Source organism: Mustelus asterias, chromosome 30 (assembly GCF_964213995.1).
Source record: "Mustelus asterias chromosome 30, sMusAst1.hap1.1, whole genome shotgun sequence".
NCBI lineage: Eukaryota > Metazoa > Chordata > Chondrichthyes > Carcharhiniformes > Triakidae > Mustelus > Mustelus asterias.
In genome coordinates, this window is record NC_135830.1 from 13,617,927 (window position 1) to 13,643,672 (window position 25,746).

Genomic DNA, 25,746 nt, shown 5'->3' on the forward strand with positions numbered 1-25,746 from the left:
ACCGTTTAGAAAATAGTCCATGCCTCTATTCTTTTTTCCAAAGTGTACGACCTCGCACTTGCCCACGTTGAATTTCATCAGCCACTTCTTGGACCACTCTCCTAAACTGTCTAAATCTTTCTGCAGCCTCCCCACCTCCTCAATACTACCTGCCCCTCCACCTATCTTTGTATCATCGGCAAACTTGGCCAGAATGCTCCCATGACCGTGGTGCACCAAAAAAGTTTCTTTGTTGGTTAAAAAGAAAAAGGAGGCTTATGTTCGGATGAGACGTGAGCACTCGGGTAGTGCACTAGAAAGCTTTAGATTGGCTAAGAGGGAGTTGAAGAGCGAGCTTAGAAGGGCTAAAAGGGGACATGAGAAGACTTTGGCGGATAGGGTTAAAGAGAATCCTAAGGCGTTCTATAGGTATGTCAAGAACAGAAGGTTGGTTAGGGCAAGTTTAGGGCCAGTTATAGATGGCAGAGGGAAGTTATGTGTGGAACCGGAGGAGATTGGTGAAGCATTGAACCAATATTTCTCTTCGGTGTTCACGCAAGGGGACATGAATATAGCTGAGGAGGACACTGGGTTGCAAGGGAGTAGAATAGACAGTATTACAGTTGATAAGGAGGATGTGCAGGATATTCTGGAGGGTCTGAAAATAGATAAATCCCCTGGTCCGGATGGGATTTATCCAAGGATTCTCTGGGAGGCAAGAGAAGTGATTGCAGAGCCTCTGGCTCTGATCTTCAGGTCGTCGTTGGCCTCTGGTATAGTACCAGAAGATTGGAGGTTAGCGAATGTTGTCCCATTGTTTAAGAAGGGGAACAGAGACTTCCCCGGGAATTATAGACCGGTGAGTCTCACTTCTGTTGTCGGCAAGATGTTGGAAAAAATTATAAGGGATAGGATTTATAGTTATTTGGAGAGTAATGAATTGATAGGTGATAGTCAGCATGGTTTTGTGGCAGGTAGGTCGTGCCTTACTAACCTTATTGAGTTTTTTGAGAAAGTGACCAAGGAGGTGGATGGGGGCAAGGCAGTGGACGTGGTATATATGGATTTTAGTAAGGCGTTTGATAAGGTTCACCATGGTAGGCTTCTGCAGAAAATGCAGATGTATGGGATTGGGGGTGATCTAGGAAATTGGATCAGGAATTGGCTAGCGGATAGGAAACAGAGGGTGGTGGTTGATAGTAAATATTCATCATGGAGTGCGGTTACAAGTGGTGTACCTCAGGGATCTGTTTTGGGGCCACTGCTGTTTGTAATATTTATTAATGATCTGGATGAGGGTATAGTTGGGTGGATTAGCAAATTTGCTGATGACACCAAAGTCGGTGGTGTGGTAGACAGTGAGGAAGGGTGTCGTAGTTTGCAGGAAGACTTAGACAGGTTGCAAAGTTGGGCCGAGAGGTGGCGGATGGAGTTTAACGCGGAGAAGTGTGAGGTAATTCACTTTGGTAGGAATAACAGATGTGTTGAGTATAGGGCTAACGGGAGGACTTTGAATAGTGTGGAGGAGCAGAGGGATCTAGGTGTATGTGTGCATAGATCCCTGAAAGTTGGGAATCAAGTAGATAAGGTTGTTAAGAAGGCATATGGTGTCTTGGCGTTTATTGGTAGGGGGATTGAATTTAGGAGTCGTAGCGTTATGTTGCAACTGTACACAACTCTGGTGCGGCCGCACTTGGAGTACTGTGTGCAGTTCTGGTCCCCACATTACAGGAAGGATGTGGAGGCTTTGGAGAGGGTGCAGAGGAGGTTTACCAGGATGTTGCCTGGTATGGAGGGGAGATCCTATGAGGAGAGGCTGAGGGATTTGGGATTGTTTTCGCTGGAAAGGCGGCGGCTAAGAGGGGATCTTATTGAAACATATAAGATGATTAGAGGTTTAGATAGGGTGGATAGTGATAGCCTTTTTCCTCTGATGGAGAAATCCAGCACGAGGGGGCATGGCTTTAAATTGAGGGGGGGTAGTTATAGAACCGATGTCAGGGGTAGGTTCTTTACCCAGAGGGTGGTGAGGGATTGGAATGCCCTGCCAGCATCAGTAGTAAATGCGCCTAGTTTGGGGGCGTTTAAGAGATCCGTAGATAGGTTCATGGACGAAAAGAAATTGGTTTAGGTTGGAGGGTCACAGTTTTTTTTTTTTTTTAACTGGTCGGTGCAACATCGTGGGCCGAAGGGCCTGTTCTGCGCTGTAATGTTCTATGTTCTATGTTCTATGACCTGGATGAGGGCGTAGAAGGATGGGTTAGTAAATTTGCGGATGACACTAAAGTCGGTGGAGTTGTGGACAGTGCGGAAGGTTGTTGCAGGTTACAGAGGGACATAGATAAGCTGCAGAGCTGGGCTGAGAGGTGGCAAATGGAGTTCAATGTGGAAAAGTGTGAGGTGATTCACTTTGGAAGGAGTAACAGGATTACAGAGTACTGGGCTAATGGTAAGATACTTGGTAGTGTGGATGAACAGAGAGATCTCGGTGTCCATGTGCATAGATCCCTGAAAGTTGGCATCCAGGTTGATCGGGTTGTTAAGAAGGCGTATGGAGTGTTAGCTTTTATTGGTAGAGGGATTGAGTTTTGGAGTCAGGAGGTCATGTTGCAGCTGTACAAAACTCTGGTGCAGCCGTACTTGGAGTATTGCGTACAATTCTGGACGCCACATTATAGGAAGGATGTGGAAGCATTGGAAAGGGTGCAGAGCAGATTTACCAGGATGTTGCCTGGTATGGTGGGAAGGTCTTATGAGGAAAGGCTGAGGGACTTGAGGTTGTTTTCATTAGAAAGAAGAAGGTTAAGAGGTGACTTAATAGAGGCATACAAGATGATCAGAGGATTAGATAGGGTGGACAGTGAGAGCCTTTTTCCTCAGATGGTGATAGCTAGCACGAGGGGACATAGCTTTAAATTGAGGGGTGATAGATATAGGACAGATGTCAGAGGTAGGTGTGGTAAACCACTGTTATATGTTATCTGTAGTGGTTAACCACCGTAGTTAGTATTTCTCAGTACCTGTATATGTGGCACATCCCTGTTGGTTCCGCCCAAGTCTCCTCCCCCTGGTCTGGGTATAAAGGCGGTGGCTCCACCCCCCTTGCTCTCAGTTCAGACCAGATCACCGACAGGGATGGCTCCAAGTTCTTGCCAATAAAAGCCTATTTGTCTTGCTCACAACTAGTCTCGGCTCGATTGATAGTGCATCAGTAGGTTCTTCACTCAGAGTAGTAAGGGCGTGGAATGCGCTGCCTGCAGCAGTAGTGGACTCGCCAACATTAAGGGCATTTAAACGGTCATTGGATAAACATATGGATGATATTGGATTGTGTAGGTTAGATGGGCTTTAGATTGGTTTCATTGGTCGGCGCAACACCGAGGGCTGAAGGGCCTGTACTGCGCTGTAATGTTCTATGTACGTGTATGGTTTCTCCTCACTGTGAATGGTGTGATGTATTTTCAGGCTGTGTAACTGGTTAAAGCTCTTTCCACAGTCAGGTCAGGTCACTCGGATACGTGTGTATCGGTGCTTTTCCAGTCACACTGCTGTTTAGAACCTTCTGAAGCAGACAGAACACCATTTCTTTATACACACTTTCTTCATACACACTCATATAATGATTCAATCAACCTCCTCCATCTGTACACACTTCAGTTCAATTCTAGACTGAAAGACCAATGATATTCAGGTCCTTTTAAATGGAGTGAAATTGTCAGGTCTTGACGTGACATGCATCCCAGGGTACTGAAATAAATGTCAGAGGTAATAGTGGATGCGGTAGTGGTTATTTATCAAAATTCGTTGGATTCTGGGGTAGTGCCGGCGGATTGGAAAACGGCTAATGTTACGCTGCTGTTTAAAAAAGGAAATAGACAAAAGGTGGGTAACTACAGGCCGGTAGCTTAATGTCTGTAGTTGGGAAAATGCTGGAATCCATCATTAAAGAAGAAATAGCAGGCCATCTGGATACGAATGGTTCGATTAAGCAGATGCAGCATGGATTCATGAGGGGAAAGTCGTGCTTGACGAACTTGTTGGATTTTTATGAAGATGTGACTAGTGCGGTTGACGGTGGGGAACCGGTGGATGTGGTGTTTTTGGATTTTCAAAAGGCGTTTGATAAGGTGCCTCACAAAAGGTTGCTGAAGAAGATTGGGTCACACGGAATTGGGGGTTGGGTGTTAGCGTGGATTGGGGATTGGCTATCCGACAGGAAGCAGAGAGTCGGAATAAATGGGTACTTTTCTGGTTGGCGGATGGTAACTAGTGGCATGCCGCAGGGATCGGTACTGGGGCCTCAACTATTTTCCATTTATATAGACGATCTGGAGGAGGGGACTGAGTGTAGGGTAACAAAGTTTGCAGACGACACAAAGATAAGTGGAAAAGTGAATCGTGTGGAGGGCGTAGAAGGTCTGCAGAGAGATTTGGACAGGCTGAGTGAGTGGGCGAGGATCTGGCAGATGGAGTATAACGTTGACAAATGTGAGGTTATTCACTTTGGAGGAAATAATAGCAAATTGGATTATCTAAATGGAAAGAAAATTACAACACGCTGCTGTGCAAAGGGACCTGGGGGTCCTTGTGCATGAGACGCAAAAACCCAGTCTGCAGGTGCAACAGGTGATCAAGAAGGCAAATGGGATGTTGGCCTATATCGCAAGGGGGATAGAATCTAAAAGCAGGGATGTCTTGCTGCATCTGTACAGGGCATTGGTGAGGCCGCAGCTGGAGTACTGTGTGCAGTATTGGTCCCCTTATTTGCGGAAGGATATATTGGCCTTGGAGGGAGTGCAGAGAAGGTTCACCAGGTTGATACCGGAGATGAGGGGTGTTGATTATGAGGAGAGACTGAGCAGATTGGGTTTGTACTCGTTGGAATTTAGAAGGCTGAGGGGGGGATCTTATAGAGACCTATAAGATAATGAAGGGGCTGGATAGGGTAGAGGTGGAGAGATTCTTTCCACTTAGAAAGGAAGCTAGAACTAGAGGGCAAAGCCTCAAAACAAAGGGGGGTCAGTTTAGGACAGAGTTGAGGAGGAACTTCTTCTCTCAGAAGGGTGGTGAATCTCTGGAATTGTCTGCCCACTGAAGTGGTGGAGGCTACCTCGTTGAATATGTTTAAATCACGGATAGATGGATTCCTGATTGGTAAGGGAATTAGGGTTATGGGGATCAGGCGGGTAAGTGGAACTGATCCACTTCAGATCAGCCATGATCTTATTGAATGGCGGGGCAGGCTCGAGGGGCTAGATGGCCTAATCCTGCTTCTATTTCTTATGTTCTTAAATTGCCCCTTAGTGTCGTGGGATGCATAGGTTAGAGGGGTTAGTGGGTAAATATGTAGGGATATGTGGATAGGGCCTGGCTGGGACTGTGGTCGGTGCAGACTCGATGGGCTGAATGGCCTCTTTCTGCACTGTAGGATTCTATGATCTCTATGATTTGGTTTTGAGATTTCTGTCTGCAAATCTTCTCCTTCTCAAAACCTGTAAAAGGAATTTACAAAAGTCATCCCTGTCAATACAGGAGAGAAATTCAGAATACACAATTCCATTTTCAGTTAAATATTGTTTCCTCTCTTGTTTACCAAAAGCTGCAAATCTCAATCACACACATTCCCCCTACTCTCACTCTGCCGTACCTGATTTCACCCTCCCAATTCTCCTGAAGATGCTGATTGATGCTGACTGACAGACCCATGCTCACTGCTTCCTGACCTGGAGACCTGAAAACCTTGTTGCAGACTGCTAGACTAAATACAAACACAGAGGTACAGATTCTGGAGGAAAACATATGTTTAATAAACACTGCTGCATTACTTGATCAGAGATTGTCAGAGAGGACTTGATCAGAGAGGTCGGGAATGTAGTCCAATCCATCACGCAACCCAGTCTCCCATCCATTAACTCAGTCTACACTTCCCACCGCCTCAGCAAAGCAGTCAGCGTAATTAAAGACCTCACGCACCCTGGACATTCCCCCTTCCACTTTCTTCCATCAGGAACAAGATACAAAAGTCTGAGGTCACGTACCAAATGATTCAAGAACAGCTTCTTCCCTGCTGTCAACAGACTTTTGAATGGACCAACCTTGCATTAGGTTGATCTTTCTCTAAACCCTAGCTATGACTGTAACACTACACTCTGCACTCTCTCCTTTCCTTCTCTATGAACGGTATGCTTTGTCTGTATAGTGCGCAAGAAGCAATACTTCTCACTGTATACTAAGACATGTGACAATAATAAATCAAATCAAATCAAAAAAGATTCACGACCAGGTCATTAAGAACTTCATTGAGGTGCTGAGTGTTCACAAACACAAACTCGCTGTTTATGAGAATGGTGGAATTAGAGATGATCCAAGATTTCAAACTGAACTGGCTGGACATTGGAGGAAATAATCTTGTGAGATACAGGGGTACAGAGGGAGAATGGGACTGACTAGATTGCTCTACAGAGGGTCAGCACGGACTCGAATGGACATATTCTGTGCTGTAATGGATCAATGACTGGAAAGGTATGTCACGACAGTGCTATATTACAAACTTGAAATAACAATAAATGAAATTTATCACAGAACCATAAATAATATATCTAATATGCATCTAATAGCAAAATTAGACATAACTCTGTCCCACATAAAATTACTGCCCCACAAAGAATCATAAATTTACACCAGATTACACCAAACATACCCATATCTGTCATACCTTATTACATTGTCCCCTTAAATGTCAACCATCTCCTGGGGAAACCAGCCTTTAATTGTGAACATTGGGAAAGATGCCACCGTTTTAGCCAGACAAATAAATGTGTGAAGCTGAGGGAGTTAAAGAATGTCAATATCTTTAAGAGAGAGAGAGACCTGGGCCAACCTTTCCAGAGTCTGCAGCCTCCCTGGATTCACTTCCTTTCCCTTCAGTTGCTGCAAGTCCCCAATTTCCCCCAGAATGAGAAAAGAAATGGAAAGGGGGAGAAAAGAAAGTGTTTTACTCACAGATGTTGGCCTCTTTTAAGGTCAAACCAAATAAACAAACTCAAGTTAAGTCAGGACAAAGTAAAAGGGGCAGCTCCCCAAAAGGAGGGGGAACAGCCCGAACAAAAATCAAAGTACAAAGGAAACTTAAAAACATCAAATTAAAATGTGATTATTAGGGTTGATAACGCACCCCAACCCCTGCGGTGCCCAGCGGGCGCGGAAGGTGTCAACTGCGCCCGTGGACACCGCATGCTCCCTCTCCAGGGACACCCGGCCGCGAACGTAGCCGCGGTTGTGGCGACAGATGGAAGTTTCAGTCGGTCTGAAACTCAAACCTCATTATCACAAAGCGCGCGCTCTGGTTGGCTGGATGACCAGCGGCCTTTTGGTCCTCCAAGCCCTTCCATTGGTCAACACCTCAGCAGGGTTCAGAAACATTTCTGCATGTGCGCAGATTGATCCCTTGGACATGCGCAGATTCGAGCCGCCCGGTTGATAGAGCGACTTCCCCAACGCGGGGCATTGTGGGCGATGCAGCCGCCATTACTGTACCAGACCACAGTCTCCAAACTCCTGGGATTGGGATAAAAGGTGGCGGTGGCAGTGACTGCACCCTGACACAAGGCACAAGTGGGTAGTCACAAGCTTATATATTGACGCCTACTTAGCAAAACAGTTCACCTTCAGGCATATAGATTGACATTTTTGGGTAACAAACTAGGGAGGGCAAGAGGTAGGCTGAAATTTAAACTGAGAATTAGCACATAAAGCGGAGAAGAATTGATTTGATTCATTATTGTCACACGTATTAGGATAGTGAAAAGTATTGTTTCTTGCACGCTATACTGACAACACCATTCAGAGTACATAGGGAGAAGGAAAGGAGAGGGTGCAGAACGTAATGTTACAGTCATTGCTGGGGTTTTGAGAAAGATTAATTTAATGTCTGGTAGGTCCATTCAAAAATCTGATGGCAGCAGGGAAGGGAATTGAAAAAAAAAGCAGGAGGAATAGAAAAGGATGAATTAGTGGATGAATCAACAGAGAGGAAGGTGTGTGTGAGGGGACAGAGATTTATAGTTTGGGTGGGAGAAACATGCCTAATGATAACCAGAATTGTCAGTTCTGAATTTTTATCCTGTACTGACAGTGATGACTTGATAACTTCAACCCTGTCGCATCCATTCATAATCTCGATCAGGTCAGCACTCAGCCTTGGCTTTTCCAGAGAATAGGGCGGCATGGTGGCACAGTGGCTAGCATTACTACCTCACAGCACCAGGAACCCAGGCCTTGGGTGACTGTCTGTGGGATATGCACATTTGTCTCTTGCCTGCCTGTGTGGGTTTCCTCCAGGTCTCCAATTTTCTTCCACAGTCCAAAGATGTGTAGGTTAGTTGAATTGGCCATAGTGAATTGCCCCTTAGTGTCCAAAGATGTGTAGATTAGGGGATTAGCAGGGTGAATACATGGGGTTACGGGGATAGGGCATGAGGTAGATGCATCATCGGAGAGTCAGTGCAGACTCAATGGGACTCCTTCTGCACTGTTGGGATCGATGATTCTATGAAAACATCCCCAACTTGTTTAATCTCTCCATTAACTTGAAAACACTCTCAGTTCTGGTATAATTCTTGTGAACTTTCTTGCATCATCTCGAGATTCTCTGTCAAGTTTAATGGGCAGACAATTAAAATTTAGATTCAGTTTAACTTGGTTGCTTGAGCCTAATTACTCAGTTCCAGACTGACTCTAAAACACTTCAGTTCAAAAGAGAGTTTACCATCAGGCAAGACAGGACTCTGAAATGGCAAATAATAACAATGTTTATTTAAAAGAAAAAGATTTACCTGTGAAATACACGAGGAAGTTTCACCACCTCAATTGGGGGATCACCCCAGGTAAAAGTGTGAATGTTCCTGAGGTTCCTGAACTAACAGTAACTTCCCAAAATCCTGCCCCAGGGGAACTCAGTATCTCCACGAATAGAGCTCAACTTGTAAACACAAGATGGTTCTTGAAACAGACCTTTAACTCTTTAAGCAGCATTACCTCATCTCCAATACATTCATAGAATCATAGAGTGCAGAAGAGGCCCTTCAGCCCATCGAGTCTGCACCAACACACGAGAAACACCTGAACTCCCATCTAATCACATCTATCAGCACTTCGCCCATAGCCAGCGATTCATATTAAGATCACTGCTACTTAGAGATGCTTTCACTGTGAAGTCATCAATTAATCCCGTCTTGTTGTATAATACCAGTGCGAGTGAAGCCTGCTTTCAAACATACTCTTCCCAGAAACTATCCCCAAAACATTCTATGAACTCCTCATCTACATGACCTTTGTCCAGCTGACTTTCCCAGTTTATAGATTAAAATCCCTCTTGATTATTGCCGTAGCTTTACCACAAACTGCCATTACCTTTTCCTTTGTACTCTGTCCTACCGTGTCGTTACAGTTAGAAAGCCTGTCCATCACTCACTCCCACAAGTGAATTTTGCCTTTACCATTTCCCCATCTCAAACCAAACCACTCCATCATCCTGGTTTCTGAACTTAGGTCATCCCTCTCTAATGTGCTAATACTGCCAATAATCAACAGAGACACCCTTCCACCTTTTCCCAGACTCCTGTCCCTCCTAAATGTCACATACACATATTTAGCTCACCAGTGACTTCTCAGGGGCAATTAGTGGTGGGCAATAAATGCTGGGTGAGCCGGCGACTCCTACATCCCATGAATGAATAGGAACAAATTCAGGCCCCACTCTATGTCTCTCTAATGGTTATCAACTCATAATTCTTTCCTTATATTTGTGCTGCAGTCAGTTCATCAGTTGTGTTTCAAAAGCTACGTGTGTTTAGATGCAGAGCCTTTAGTTTTGTCCCTTTAATATTTTTGTAGCGTCTAACCACATCTACTGATGTAATCTATAATTTGCTCTTTCATTATCTTCCTGTCACAGTCTGTTTATCATTTCCCAAATTCTTACCTTTCTCTCATTCCTTACTCTTTCGTTTGCCATATCTTCCAAAACGTATCAGAAAAGAACCAACAATGGAACAGTCGGCAACAGGACATCAATCAGTCTCCTCTTACCTTAGAGAAATCAAGGACGCAAACATGTGTGATTGACACAAAGTTGATTTAATCTATAGCCAGAATCTTAAACTCCAGTGTAGTTACAAGGATTATTAACTTCAACTTCAACCGAAACAACCTCTAACTGTCAGAATGAGCATGGTTCAGTCTTGTGATTAACAGCAGCAATAAAAGCAGAAACCAACTCCTGTAATCATTTGTGAACTCGCTGGTGTTTCTGCAGGGTGTTCGCACGGGTGAATCCTTTCCCACACACTGAGCAGATGAATAATGTCTCCCTGGTGTGACTGTGCTGGTGTTTCAGCCGGAGGGAATGCTGAGTGAATCGCTTCCCACACACACAGCAGATAAACGGTCTCTCTCCAGTGTGAACTCGCTGGTGAATCAGCAGATCCATTTTGCCTTTGAAGCTCTTCTCACAGTCTGAACATTTAAAAGGTCTCGTGTCAGAGTGAACACGTTGGTGTGAAGTGAGTTGGGCAGACTGGGTGAATCCCTTCCCACACTCGGAGCAGGTGAATGGTCTCACACCAGTGTGAATGCGCTTGTGTCTCAGCAAGCTGGATGACTGAGTGAATCCCTTCCCACACACAGAGCAGGTGAATGGTCTCTCCCCAGTGTGAACTCGCTGGTGATCCAACATTTTGCATAACTGAGCGAATGCCGTCCCGCACTCAGGACAGGTGAATGGTTTCTCTCCAGTGTGAACTCGCCGGTGTGTCAGAAGGTGGGATAACTGAGTGAATCTCTTCCCACACTCAGTGCACATGAATGGTTTCTCTCCAGTGTGAATTCGCCGGTGTGCCTGCAGGCTGGATAACTGAGTGAATCCCTTCCCGCACTCAGCACAGGCGAACCATCTCTCCCCAGTGTGAACTCGATGGTGTGCCAAAAAATTGTATTTGGTTTTAAAACTCTTCTCACAGTCAGAACATTTAAAAGGTCTCATGTCAGTGTGAACAAGTTGGTGTGCAGTGAAGTGGGTTAGTCGAGTGAATCCCTTCCCACATTCAGAACAAGTGAACGGCCTCTCCCCAGTGTGACTGCGTTGATGAGTTTCCAGTTCAGAAGGGTAACTGAATCCCTTTCCACAGTCCCCACATTTCAACTGTTTCTCCATGGTGCAGGTGTCCTTGTGTCTCTCCAGGTTGGATAATCAGTTGAAGCCTCATCCACACACAGAACACGTGTATGGTTTCTCCTCGCTGCGAATGATGTGATGTTTTTTCAGGCTGTGTAAGTGGTTAAAACTCTTTCCACAGTCAGTTCACTGGAACACTCTCACTCGGGTGTGTGTGTGTGTCTCGGTACTTTTCCAGTCACACTGATGTTCAAAATCTTTTCCAACAAACAGAACAAACATCTCTCCTTCCACATTCAAATTCAAGTCCTGATGAATTAAGTGACTGTAAAATCAGCAGATAATTTCCTGTCTGCAAATCCTTTCCTTCTAATCCCCAGTAAAATATCTACAGTCACCTGTGATCTAACTGGTGTCTCAGATTTCACAGTAACTCCATTGCAATGTTAATGTAAGCCTTACTTGTGACTAATAGATAAACTTTAAACATGAGATGACTGAGTACACCCTTTCCCATGTACAGGGCACGTGAATGGTCTCTCACCAATAAGAACTCACTGGTTAATGAATGAATCTTTTCCCACACATAGGGCAAGTGAATGGCTTCACTCCAGCATGAGTGTGCTGGTGTTCCTGCAGAATATTGTTGCTTTCAAAGCTATTCTCATAGTTATAAAATTTAAAGATCTCACATCAGTGTGACTCCGCTGGTGTCTACAGATTGGATAAATGAGAAAATCCCATCCCACACATGGTGCAGGTGAACAGTCTTTCCCCAGTGTGAGTGCGTCAGTGAATTTCCACACAATTCCCACAGTCCCTGCACTGGAACACTGTGTGTGTGTGTGTGGGGCGGGCGGGCGGGCGGTGGGGGGGGGGGGGGGGGGATTGGTGCTTTTCCAGTTATGCTGATGTTTGATTTTTTTCCCCACAGACAGAACACACAAACATTTCTCCCTCCACATTCAGAAGCCGATGGTATTCAGATCCTGATGAATTGAGTCATTGTCAGGTCTTGAAGTGATGCTTGATTTGAGTTTCCTGTCTGTCGATCCTCTACTTGTAACCCTGTAAATCCAGTTCATACAGGTCAGTCCAATTCAGAACAGATCATTCTAGTTCGTGGGGAATACTTATTTCTCTCTTGTTTCCCAAAGCTGCAAATTCCAATTCCACGCACTTTCCCTCAACTCATCACAATGGCTTCACAGTTACCAATACTGAGACTCGCATTGAATTCCGGATTATTAACTGAATTTAAATTCCACCAGCTATCCTGGTATGTTTTTAACCATTATCCCCAGAACATTATTCTTGTCCTCTGGATTACTGGTGTAGTGCACCCCAATGGAGAATAGGAATGACCCAGAGCTGAATGGTTCCACTCAAGGGTCCGTAATATCCAGGTTCTGATTGATCAAGTGACTCTCTCAGATCTTGATGTCTTGTTAGATTTCAGTTTTCTGTGTGTAAATCCTCCCCTTTGAACTCCCTGTAAAAGGAGGTTCCAAAATCCATCAGTGTGAGTGCAGGACAGAAATTCCCCCCATTCTCTCCTCCTGCTCCAGGGTCAGTAAAGTGAGTTAAAGATGATTCTCATTAACAAACCCATTGCTGCATTTCCTTCCTGAAGCCACATTTGTCCACTGGGGCCTGGCCCCGGGAGAAAGCGCTGCAGCTGCCGTTGTGTTGGGTGTTGAGGCGGTGCCGCTAGTTCCTTATTGCGGGTGTTGAAGCCTCCACTGGGTGTGTGGAGCCTCCCCTCCCACCCACTGCCCCTAACGCTGCCTCCGCTTATCCGCCTCCTTCCCGCCTGAAGATCAGACAAACAAGCGCCTGTCCTTGGGACATGAGCCGCACTGCGCATGCTCAGCGTCACAATGCCTGGGGACTGATTGACGGCAGCTCCAGACCAATAGGGAAAGGGGGCGGGGCTGGAGGACCGAGCGGAGCGGCTGGTCCTCCAACCAATCGGAGTGAAAGAGGGGCGAGATCTTAAGCATGCGCAGTAGCGCAGTAATGGCGACGGACGGACGGTTTTTCATCGAATCCACAAACGGTAAAAGGAAAATTGCGGAACGTGGGAACAGTGGATCTGGCGGGTGGGTGAACAGTTTTTGTAAACATGTTGTTCAGGCCCAACCCCAAAAAAGGATTTTATGTTTCGCGCCGAGCGGGGCCGCAAAGTCCAGTATTCGGCTCGGGTTAACGACCGCCATCTTTATTGGGGGCAATGAGCAGCAGGGCTCATGCCTTCCGCCATCTTTGTAAGGGGCAAAGGTGTCAATGAGTGGGAGGAGCTTGTTCCCCATTGTTCAGAATGGAGCCAACTTGTCCATCAAACCTCTGACCCGGGTAATCTGACCCTGGTTTACACAGAGCCAGATGTTTAATTGATCAGGCAAAGTGGCAATATTACAAGGAAAGGATGCAAATCCTGCTCTCCGGATCCCATAACCTATAACACCCTGACACTGAAGGGCAATTTATCACGGCCAATCAACTTAACCCGCATCTTTGGAGTGTGGAAGGAAACCGGAGCACTTGGACGAAACCCACGCAGGCACGGGGAGAATGTACAAACTCCACACAAACAGTGACACAAGCCAGGACCCTGGTGCTGTGAGGCAGCAGTGCTAACCACTGTGTCACCGTGATACCCCTCCTTTTTGTGGCTATTATTCAAATTATATAAGGCCTGTGCCACTCTTTGAGTGTGTGGTCACTGGTCAAAAGCTTGATTCATTGTTTCAATAGCCCATTCATGTGTTCAATCAGGCCAGGTTCGGGGATGTGCAATACCCAATGTATTCCATTCATTGACTCCTATGTGATACAAATGTCATCCCAAATTGATTTTTACACGGTGAGATCTTATTCCTTCGCACCTTATCACATTATTATTCTTGATCACTCGAGCTCTGATTTTTCACTGGCCATGCTTGGGTAGGATTATAACCATTCATTAAAATCTATTCTCAGAGGTCTGGTTTTCAGTCCAGTGCTATTTGGAGTATACCGTCACTTCAGTGACTATCAGGTCACAAGTCCCTCACAGTTCTCATCACAAATTTGTGATAAAACAATTTAAACAATGCCTGAAAATGCTTCTTAACTTCTTAACCAACGATCTATCACTGTTTGTTGATTGGTCAGACCCCTCTTTGTGGATTCAGGTATCTCGGACGCTGAACACCAGCCGGTCCTGGAATAAGTTTAATTCTCACTCATTCTGAGTAAATATTCTCACCAGGTCCTCTGTTGGGGCCCTGCTAAGCAGCTTTAATGGTCCGTGATTGCAGAAACTGAGCAGTCACAGGAATGTGGTCAAGATAGTCCAGTCCCATAATGCCTCACATTCAATCTGTTGTCCTTCAATTATAACAGAATATGTGGCTGTATGTAGCTGCCTTGGCCATGGTCAACCCCAACACTGCCTTCCTGAACTGTTACTATGCCTGAGGTGTAAGTACACCCACAGTGCTGTTAGGAAGGGATTTCCAGCTACACATTCCACACTTTCACTAGAATGTAAGCGGGTTCCCAGGTGATATATTTCATTAACTGCACCCAAGGTGAGTTATTCCAATTCCTTTATTGTCCAGGACAATATATTCACAATATCTTTAAAACAGAAATTAAACATTCCCATTTGATTTCAGGTATTAACATATTCTGTTAGTTTGTTCTTTATTGTCAATGTCAGGCTGGGGTTGTTCCCCATGGAGGAAAGGAGGTTGAGGGGAGATTTGATAGAGGTGGACAAGATTCTGACAGGGTTAGATAAGGTGGACAAAGAAAAGCTGTTCCCATTAGCTGATGGAACAGGGATGAGGGGGACACAGATTTATGGTTTTGGGTCAGAGATGCAGGGGGGGATGTGAGGAAGAATATTTTGATGCAGCGAATGGTAATGACCTGGAACTCGCTGCCTACGAGAGTGGAGGAAGTGGAGACAATAAACAATTACAAAGGAAATTGGATGGGCATGTGGGGGGTTTCAAACAGAAATGCTGACTAAATATCTCTGAACTTCCTCACACCCTGTCACTCTGTGATCCTTGTGAAATTTGAAACCAGGTATTCGCAACAAGACTCAAAGAGCATCAGCCCACTGGGGGCAAAGTCATGAGACCGGCCAGTCCAGCAGAAAGAAACCCTCCGACCCTCCCCATTGACCAACTGTGAGAATGAACAAAATGCAGTCCTGGATGTAATTGAGAGCAGAAACAATAACAGCAGAATCCAACACCTGGAATCACTCGTGAATTCGCTGGTGTCTCAACAGCTGGGATGAAAGACTGAATCTCTTCTCACACACAGAGCAGCTGAACGGCCTCTCCCCAGTGTGAATTCCCTGGTGTGTCTGCAGGCTGGATAACCGAGAGAATCCCTTTCCACACACAGAGCAAGTGAACGGTTTCTCCCCAGTGTGAACTCGTTGGTGTCTCTGCTGGCTGGATGAATCACTGAACCGCTTCCCACACTGAGAGCAGGTGAACGGCCTCTCCCCAGTGTGAACTCGCTGGTGTGTCTGCAGGTGGGATAACCGACTGAATCCCTTCCCACACTGAGAGCAAGTGAACGGCCTCTCCCCAGTGTGAACTCGCTGGTGTGTCCGCAGGCAGAATAACCGAGAGAATCCCTTCCCACACTGAGAGCAAGTGAACAGCCTCTCCCCAGTGTGAACTCGCTCGTGTGTCCGCAGGCTGGATAGCTGAGTGAATCCCTCCCCACACTGAGAGCAGGTGAATGGCCTCTCTCCAGTGTGAACTCGCTGGTGTTTCTGCAGGATAGATAATAGAGTGAATCCCTTCCCACACTGAGAGCAGGTGAATGGCCTCTCCCCAGTGTGGCTGCGCCGATGAGCTTCCAGCAGAGATGGGACTTTGTATCTCTTCCCACAATCCGCACATTTCCATGGTTTCTCCATGGTGCAGGTGTCCTTGCCTCTCTCTTGGGTGGACAATCAGTTGAAGCCTTGTCCACACACAGAACACGACTACGGTCGCTCCCTGCTGTGAATGGTGTGATATTTATTCAGACTGTGTAACTGGTTAAAGCTCTTTAGTCAGTGCATTGGAACACTCTCACTCGAGTGTGGCAGTGTGTTGGTGTTTTTCACACTGATGTTTGAAATTTTTTCAAATTGACAGACTGGCCAAACATTTCTCCTTCTGGATTCAAAGGCCGATGATATTCAGCTCCCAAGGAATATGACTCTGTCAGATCTAGACGTGACGTTTGAGATTTCGGTCTGTGATTCCTCTTTCAATATCCTGTAAAACGAGTTTACAAAAGTCATCAGTGTCAGGACAGGATATAAATTCAGAACAGACAATCCTAGTTTCTATGGAACATTCTTTCCTCTCTCATTCCCCAAAAGCTGTAAATCTCCGTTCCACACACTCTCCCTCCATTCTCACTCTGCTGTATCTAATATTCACCCTCCCAATTCTCCTGAAGGTGCTGATTGAGGCTGATTGACAGATCCATGCTCACTGCTTCCTGTCCACCACACACAAATCATAAGAAACAGGAGCTGCAGTTGGCCATTCAGCCCATCGATTGAGAATTAGCTGATCTACCTCAGCACTATTTCTCGCACTATCCCCCAGGTTGCTCAATGCCTCAAAAGTTATCAATCTCTCTCTTGAAAATACTTGATGGCTGAGGCTCCACAGTCCTCTGGGATGCAGAATTCAAACATTTCACCACATCCTTGAGTGAGGAAATCCCTTCTCATCTTAACTTTCACTCCATTTTCCCACTGTTCTCCGTAATGCTTGACTCCTTTATCAATGTAAAATCTGTCTTACTCATCCTCGAATATATTCAATAACCCTCAGCTTCCATTGATCCCTGTGGAAGACAAATCCAAAGACCAGTGACTCGAATAAGCACGAGATGAATGACTGAAAATATATAATTGACATGATTGACAGATCCATGCTCACTGCTTCTTTTCCTGGACAGTAAGAAGTCTCACAACACCAGGTTAAAATCCAACAGGTTTATTTGGTAGCAAACGCCACGAGCTTTCGGAGCGCTGCCCCTTCATCAGGTGAGTGGGAGTTGTGTTCACAAACAGGGCATATATAGACACAAACTCAATTTACAAGATAATGGTTGGAATGCGAGTCTTTACAGGTAATCAAGTCTTAAAGGAACAGACAATGTGAGTGGAGAGAGGGTGAAGCACAGGTTAAAGAGATGTGTATTGTCTCCAGCCAGGACAGTTAGTGAGATTTTGCAAGCCCAGGCAAGTCGTGGGGGTTCATGTAAATATTTATTTTGTAAATTGAGTTTGTGTCTATATATGCCCTGTTTGTGAACACAACTTCCACTCACCTGACGAAGGAGCAGCGCTTCGAAAGCTAGTGGTGTTTGCTACCAAATAAACTTGTTGGACTTTAACCTGGTGTTGTGAGACTTCTTACTGTGTTCACCCCAGTCCAACGCCGGCATCTCCACATCATCCTTTCCTGGACACAGAGAGCTGAAAATCTTCCATCTCACAGCCACGTGAAAGTTTTACATTTGGACATAAATGAGCAGCCTGATGATGTGTGTAATACACTGCATGACCTGGTTACAGATTCATGAAGAATGTGAGGAGAACTTTTATTTAGGCAGCGAGTGGTGAACTGGAAGTTATAAATTGAATCCCAGAATGAGAAAAGAAATGGAAAGGGGGATAAAAGAAAGTGTTTTACTCACAGATGTTGGCCTCTTTTAAGGGCAAACCAAACAAACAAACTCAAGTTAAATCAGGACAAAGTAAAAGGGGCAGCTCCCCAAAAGGAGGGGGAGAACAGCCCGAACAAAAATCAAAGTACAAAGGAAACTTAAAAACATCAAATCATAATGTGATTGTCAGGGTCGATAATGCACCCCAACCCCTGCGGTGCCCAGCGGGCGCGGAAAGCGTCAACCTCGCCCGTGGACACCGCATGCTCCCTCTCCAGGGACACCTGGCCGCGAACGTAGCCGCGGTAGAGGGGCAGACAGTCAGGATGGACGGCCCCCTCGATCGCCCGCTGCCTGGACCGGTAAATGGCGCGTTTCGCCAGGCCCAGGAGCAGGTTCACGAGGAGGTCGCCATCCCGACCCGACCCTCTCCACACCGGGTGTCCGTATATCAGGAGCGTGGGACTGAAGTGCAAACAAAACATCAATAAAAGGTTCTTTAAGAAAACATAAAGGGAGTGCAGCCTAAGACACAAAATATAGACATGGTCCACGGACTCCACAAGGCCACAGAAAGGGCAGTCTTCGGAGCCCGTGAACCAGTGAATCCTACGGTTGTGCGGAACTGCTGCATGCATCACCCTCCACCCCAGGTCCCCGACGTAATTGGGGGAGATCCCTCCGTAGAGGGACCTCCAGCGGGGACCTCCGCCGCCCGGCGGCAACAAGGCCCGCCAAGGTGTATCCAGGCGACAGGCGAGGAGGCGGTAGTGGAAGGTGTGCAGCAGCAGCCCGCACAGGAAACGCCTCCGCGTGGTAGAAAAAGGCACGGAGGACATTTCCGCGAGGCGGCTCAGGCTGTGGGGCACCTCACCCGAGGAGGGGGGCTGAGGCTTTGGGCCAATGTGGAATTCCGCCCAAACAGGGGAACGCTCGGGCGGGATCCCACCGCACGCCTGCGTCGCATCGAGTTTGCGTGCAGTTTCGGGGCCGAGCACGACCGTCCTAAGGTCTAGGATGGCTTTGGTCGCGCGCCGGACGGTCGTCCCCGCGCGCTCAGCCAGCACGCGGGGACTCATCCAGCCTGCCCCTCCGCCATCGAGCACGTCCCCGATCCTGGTCACCCTGGCGTCCACAGCCCTCCTCTCCGCCAGCCACCTGAAGTCATACGGCTGGAGGAGCGGATTCCTGAGCAGCGGCTCTCGCACGAGAGCCGCTACTCCTGACGGGGGGGAGCTGCGTCACGAGGCGACCGTGTTCCAGACAGTGAGGAGGTCCTGGTAAAAGACGGGCAACTCCTGCAGGGCGGTCGAAGCACGCCCCAATTCGATATGCAGGAGCTGCACATCATAATTGAGGCCGTGCCACTGGCGGAAGAAATACGTCGCCATGGCACACCACTGTGGAGGGGACTCAACGTAAAGGTACCTCTGCAGGGCCTGGAGGCGGAAGGTCGCTATCTGAGTGCGGAGGCACACCAGACCTTGTCCGCCCTCCTCAAGCGGGAGATGCAGAACCGCAGCAGGGACTCAGTGTAGTCGATTGCCCCAGAAGAACCGCAGGAGGGTTCTCTGGATATCGGCGACAAAGCCAGGAGGAGGGGTCAAAGGGACCAGCCGATACCACAGCATGGAGGCGACCAGCTGGTTTATGACGCGAACCCGCCCCTGTGAATGGTCACAAACACTCACCTCTGAAACAATTTAACTGATTTTAATATTAAAATCTCCTGCGAGAGCCTGCATCTGGATAGATATCAGAAGCATTGGCTTCAGAGAAAAATCTCCCAGTTGAGGAAATCCCCGGGGAGTGGGGGTGATGTCACTGTGCAATTGTAAGTAATTGTAAGAATACCTGGGTCTGTGCAAACCAGTGATCACCACACACATTATGGAGGATGTGAGGCTCCTTGACAGGGTGCAGAGGAGATTTATCAAAATGGTTCCAGAGATGAGGAATTATAGTTACAATGTTAGGCTGGATAACTTGGGGTTGTTCTCCTTGGAGCAAAGTAGATTGATTGAGGTGTACAAGGGTACATGGAGGTGTCAAGGTTTTCATGCTCTGTTTACACGTGTACAAGCTCTGACTCTGGGTCATCCAGTCTCAAAACGTTGGTTCTATTCTCTCTCCACAGATGCTGTCAGATCTGCTGAGATTTTCCAGCATTTACTGTTTTACTTTCCCTTTCTTTTTCCTTCTCTGTCACTGCTCTGTCTCATCAATAAGACATTGGGACTCAGAGGGTTGATGCAGTTTGATGGACAAGTTGTCTCCATTCTGAACACTGGGGAACAAGCTCCTCCCACTGATTGACAACATTGCCCTCTACAAACATGGCGGCCGCACGTGCGCACTGCTGCATATTGCCCCCAATAAAGATGGCGAACGTTAACCCGGGACGAACATGAGGAGCTGCAGCCCTGCTCGGTACAAACTGGGTCCGGGAAGTTCTCTTCCGCGGTTTGCGGCTTACACAACATGCTTACGCAGCGTTTCCACCCACCTGGGCGATCCATTGCTCTCTCCGTACCGCTAATCACCGCTAACAGATTTCCGAGCCCAAAACAAAAGCCGTTTCCCATCGCCATTACTCACACTGCGCATGCTCCAGTCAAAGCTGGCCCCGCCCCTCATTCGCTCCTATTGCTTGGAGGACCGACCGCTCCCGATCGGTCCTCCAGCACTACCCCCTCTTCCCATTGGTCCGCGCAGCTGTCAATCAGCCGGGCATTGTGACGGTGACTTGCTGCTTGTCCAATAATAACAGTTACAGAGTCTGAGTGTAACAATGACACACACAGGCTCCAATCCAATCAGAGTGGGGATGGAGCACAGAGACAACACAGCAAAGCACTGACTTACTCTGAGTGTAACAATGACACACACAGGCTCCAATACAATCAGAGTGGGGATGGAGCACAGAGACAACACAGCAAAGCACTGACTTACTCGAGTGTAACAATGACACACACAGGCTCCAATACAATCAGAGTGGGGATGGAACACAGAGACAACACAGCAAAGCACTGACTTACTCTGAGTGTAACAAATACAACGTTTGTTCAAATAATAAGAGTCATGTTGCAGTATGTTAGTGAACACAGCATTGGATCCAATGTAATGGTAATACAGTCAGTATCTAGTGCACCATAACCAGAGTTTAGGTTTCATTTGATAGTGTGAGTGAGTCATGGTCTATTGATATAATGTATTTAGATTCCGGTGTGTGTTACTCTGCCACTGTCATTATCAGACAATAACCTGTCTGTTATTCCAATTCTGCTGTATTTTACAACTGCAACTCCTGGGATTGATTGGAATCTCGTCTAATAATAATCACAAAGGTCGGTTCCAATGTCTCTGAGGACATTTTAACTGCAGGTAATCTGACATTAAGGGAGACAAGAGGCCCAACAAACATTTGATTATGATAGGAGGACAAGCTGTAAAGGAGCAATGATATTTTAAGGTGTCTATGTCAGTGTGTCACTGGGAGGTGAGTGATAAAATAGAAGTGGAAACATCACGACAGATACATGTGACTGACGCGGCCTGACTGAGAGCTGTTATAGTCGAGGCGAGAATAATGAGGACATGGCGAACTCCAGGGATTTCTGATATCTGAGGTGTATCTGTTAGAGGAACTAAAAATAATCAGTTCCTTCTCATTGTTATCTGCAGTTCTTAAGTTACAGAGACACACAGGAAACAGGTGTGATAGCTCATCAAACCCAATGTTTTAATCTGTTTGAGACATATTGTGACTGAAAAGATCAAATATTAAAACCTTAGGGGATAAACATTCAGAATGTCACAAAGATGAGTGAACTGTCCAATTAATCCCATTCACCATAACTCTGCCAATTTACCTTCTGCAAGTATTTATCCAATTCCCTTTGAAAGCTACTATTAAACCTGCTTCGAGCACTTATCAGTTTGTGCATTCCAGATCATATCAAGTTATTGTGCAAAAAATTCTCCTTATCACCCCCTCCAATTCTGTTGTCAATTATATTAAATCTCTGTGTCCTCTGCTTACAGACCCTCCTGCACCGAGGAAATCGATTCTCTCCATCGACAGACCCTCCTCCTGCTGGGAGATAATTTCTCTCCATTGACACTATCATAAATCATTTGTCATTTTAAACACCTCTATTAAATCTCCCCATCACATTCCCTAATCTAAGATGGATAACCCATGTTTTTCTTGCCCTGAAGAATTATATGGACTCAAAATGTTAACTCTCTGAACAGATGCAGCCGGACCTGCCGGGTTTTTCTGCTTTTCTCCCTGTTTTTCCTTCTATAATCAATCAGAAACTCTCCCTGATTTTGAACATCTCGATTAAATAGGAACACACAGAGCCTGAGAAAGATACAGAGGAAGGGAGAGACAGAAAGACTGAGAGAAAAATTGAGAAAGATTTTAAAAAGCAGAAAGATGAGGTGGCCAAAAATAAAAGTTGAGAAACAGAAGAAACAAGCAATACAGAGGCCCACACTTCGCGGACACGCCCTCAAACCACCCCGGCAGACGCCCCCCCCCCCCCCCCCCGGGTTCGGATCCCTGGGAGGCAGCCCCGCCCCCTCCCCCATCGGACCCCTCTGGCAGGCAGGTCCCCCGGCAGAGCACACCCCTAACCTACCTCGATCGTGGTCTCCCTCCACCATCCTTCCCGCTCGCCTTCAGTCCTTCGACAGCCTGCAGCACGTTCCTGGACACTAACTTCGAGCCACGGCTGTAGTGAACGGGCTTCACACAGGTCCGCTGGCGTCTGCCGGAGGAGGGGGGGGCGGGCCCATTTGGAACCCTGGTGGGGAGGGTGGGATGAGGAGAGGGAGTGGGATGAGGAGAGGCCCACGTCGCCCTCTTGGGCGGGGGGGGGGGGGGGGGCTGGTGGGAGTGGAGGCGGTGTGACGTCTCATCCCCTGGGTGGTTGGGGGGGGAGGAGGTGTGACGTCTCATCCTCTTGTGGGGGGGGAAGTAGGAGGGGGTGCGATGTCTCATCCTCTGGGTGGTGGGTGGGAGGGGGTGTGACGTCTCATCCTCTCGGGGGGGAGGTGGGAGGGGAGGGGGTGTGAAGTCTCATCATCTGGGTGTTGGGGGGAGTGGATGTGGCGTCTCATCCTCTGGGGGGGTGGGAGGGGAGGGGGTGTGACGTCTCATCCTCTGGGTGGTGGGGGTGGAGGGGATGTGACGTATCATCCCCAGGGGGTGTGGAGTGGGGGTGTGACGTATCATCCTCTGGTCGGGGCGGGGGGAGGGGGGGGGGCGGCCGATCCCTCCTGGCACCATCACTGGTAGACTACCAGCCACAGCCATTTCTCCCGCTCTCTCGCACCTGCAGGGAAGAGTAATCTGTGGCTGGTAGTGCACCAGTGATAGTGCCAGGAGGGATCGGCTGCAGACAGGCAGCGGAGCACCCCCCCCCCCCCCCACCCCGCCCGCGACCAGAGGATGATACGTCACACCTCCCCCCCCCCCCCCCCCCCAGGGGATCGTACGTCACACCCCCTCCCCTCCCAATCCCCAGGGGATGATAAGTCATACTCCCTCCCCTCCCACCCCACCAGAGGATCAGACGTCACACACCCCCTCCCCTCCCCCCCCGCACCCCAGGGAATGAGACGTCACACCCCCTCCCCTCCCACCACCCCAGGGGATGATGTCACACCCCCTCCCCTCCCGCCCTCCCCATTGGATGATACTTCACACCCCCTCCCCGCCTCCCCTCCTACCCCCCCCCCCCCGCCCCACCAGAGGATGAACGGCAGAGAGGCTCTCACCATCTCTGCATTTTCTTCGCGCCCAGGCGCGTTCTGTCAGATTTTTCCGAACTGCGCAAGCGCCTATCGTTCCGGCGGTGCTAATCCCCGCCCACTGGACCGGCGCCGGAAAAATGCGCATGGGCGCGCTGGAGCGCGGTCTCCGGGCTCGGGTTTATTTGACGCTTGCACCCGGCACTTCGTCTATAAATGGTGAGATCGGGCCCAATGTCTTTAATGCTAGTTCCAAGCCACTCTACTGCACCTCTGCGTCTTGGACACCGCCGGGCTCAAAAGGCCGGGAGGTCATATCGATTGGCCGGAGCAGTGTGGAATCGGTCAAAAAAAGAGAACATGTATTTTCTTTGCGTATCAAGAATCTAAAAGTTGAAGACAGTGGCGCGCGTTGCTGCAGACCGTGTACAAATTCATGGCTCATGAACCCCGAGCACTGTGGAGGTGGCACCTTGTTGATTGTGATTAATGGTAATTGAACTATTTTGTTACGGTTTAGCTCATGTGTTATCCGCACAAGATTGTTCATGATTAGTCTTTTCCATAATCTTGCTTTTATTTGCTAAACCCGAAGGTTGGTTTGCTGAAGGACATTTAATTTAAAATTCTCAGAAAGTGGAATATTAAAGTCTGAGGAAATTTCAGCAAATTTCACCACAATCGCATTGCAGACGATGCAACAAATGATGCTCCTGGCGTCATTGCATCAGCCCAAGGAACAATTGCTCAATAATACAAAGCGCTCAGAGGCAGAGAGCCCAGAGATGGAAGGGAGTCCACCAACTGGTGTCATTCACTCACTCATCTGTCCCACTTTAAACAAGAGTTGGGACAGCGGGAATACAGTGTGAACCGTTGCACCATAGAACTGACAGCACTCTAACCTAAGACATTATACCTTTCCCCACAACAAAACACACGTACACAACTGCTCGATAATTGCCAGCCTCCAGTCGAATAGTTGTTGTTTTGTGACAACAACTTCTCCCTTCTTTCAAAAGGGGAGTTAAAGAGTAGCGACAAGCTGAAGAAAAGCATTGATGTTGCAAGGATCTGTCGCCAGAGGCTCAGCAATGTGAATTGTAATAGCAGTTGAACTGGCTGAAAGATTGTCCTCCCGATTCGTACTCTGTGAGCAATGTAAACAAAATGTCCTTCAACAAATCAATCCTCAGCAAAAGCAAGAAAAAGCAAGGATCTGCCTAAATTTAAACTCGGTTCGCTGGGTTCAGAGAGCTCATCATTCGACCAAAGAACCTGGAACATAGCAACCACCTGCAAATGGTCACACAAATCAATTGACTCACTTGTTGTTGCTGCCACATTGAATGAAAGAGATCACATGCATTGGCTGCAGTGTTCTTTGTTCTGTGGTGTAATGGTGAGCACTCGGGAATCCGAATCCTATGCTCGAAGTTCAGATCTCAGTGAAACATTTTATTTTCCTTGTTAAAGCTGATGATTGATTTGCTGAAGGCCATTTATGTAAAATTCTCAGGAAGTGGAATTTTAAACTGAGGAAATTTCAGCAAATTCCACTCCAATAACATTGCAGACGATGCAGCGAATGACTCTCCTGGCGTTATTTCTTCCGGGTGCTCCGGTTTCCTCCCACAGTCCAAAGATCATAGAAGAAATCATAGAAACCCTACAGTGCAGAAGGAGGCCATTCGGCCCATCGAGTCTGCACCGACCACAATCCCACCCTGGCCCTACTCCCATGTTCCTACACATATTACCCGCTAATCCCTCTAACCTATGCATCTCAGGACACTAAGGGGCAATTTTTTAGCATGGCCAATCAACCTAACCCGCACATCTTTGGACTGTGGGAGGAAACCGGAGCACCCGGAGGAAACCCACGCAGACACGAGGAGAATGTGCAAACTCCACACAGACAGTGACCCGAGCCGGGAATCGAACCCGGGAACCTGGAGCTGTGAAGCAGCAGTGCTAACCACTGTGCTACCGTGCCGCCCACAGTGTGCGGGTTAGGTTGATTTGCCATTCTAAAATTGCCCCTTAGTGTCCTGAGATGCGTAGGTTAGAGGGGTTAGTGGGTAAATTTATGGGGGTCGGGCCTGGGTGGGATTGTGGTCGGTGCAGACTCGATGGGCCAA

General features: G+C 47.5%; 1 protein-coding gene across 1 annotated transcript; it reads right to left on the bottom strand.

The window, feature by feature from the left end:
- Positions 1–14,729: 14,729 nt before the first annotated feature.
- LOC144480863 (uncharacterized) lies at positions 14,730–20,449 on the bottom strand. The gene is made up of 2 exons (XM_078200483.1): positions 20,349–20,449; positions 14,730–16,431 (listed from the first exon to the last, which is right to left on the bottom strand). The coding sequence occupies exon 2, from the start codon at positions 16,083–16,085 to the stop codon at positions 15,411–15,413; it is 675 nt and encodes a 224-aa protein (XP_078056609.1). The 5' UTR covers positions 16,086–16,431; positions 20,349–20,449; the 3' UTR covers positions 14,730–15,410.
- Between the last annotated feature and the right edge of the window lie 5,297 nt (positions 20,450–25,746).

What these genes read in the sequence shown, in the direction of transcription:
- LOC144480863 (XM_078200483.1), bottom strand. Translation starts at nt 16,085, where the DNA reads ATGGAGAAACCATGGAAATGTGCGGATTGTGGGAAGAGATACAAAGTC.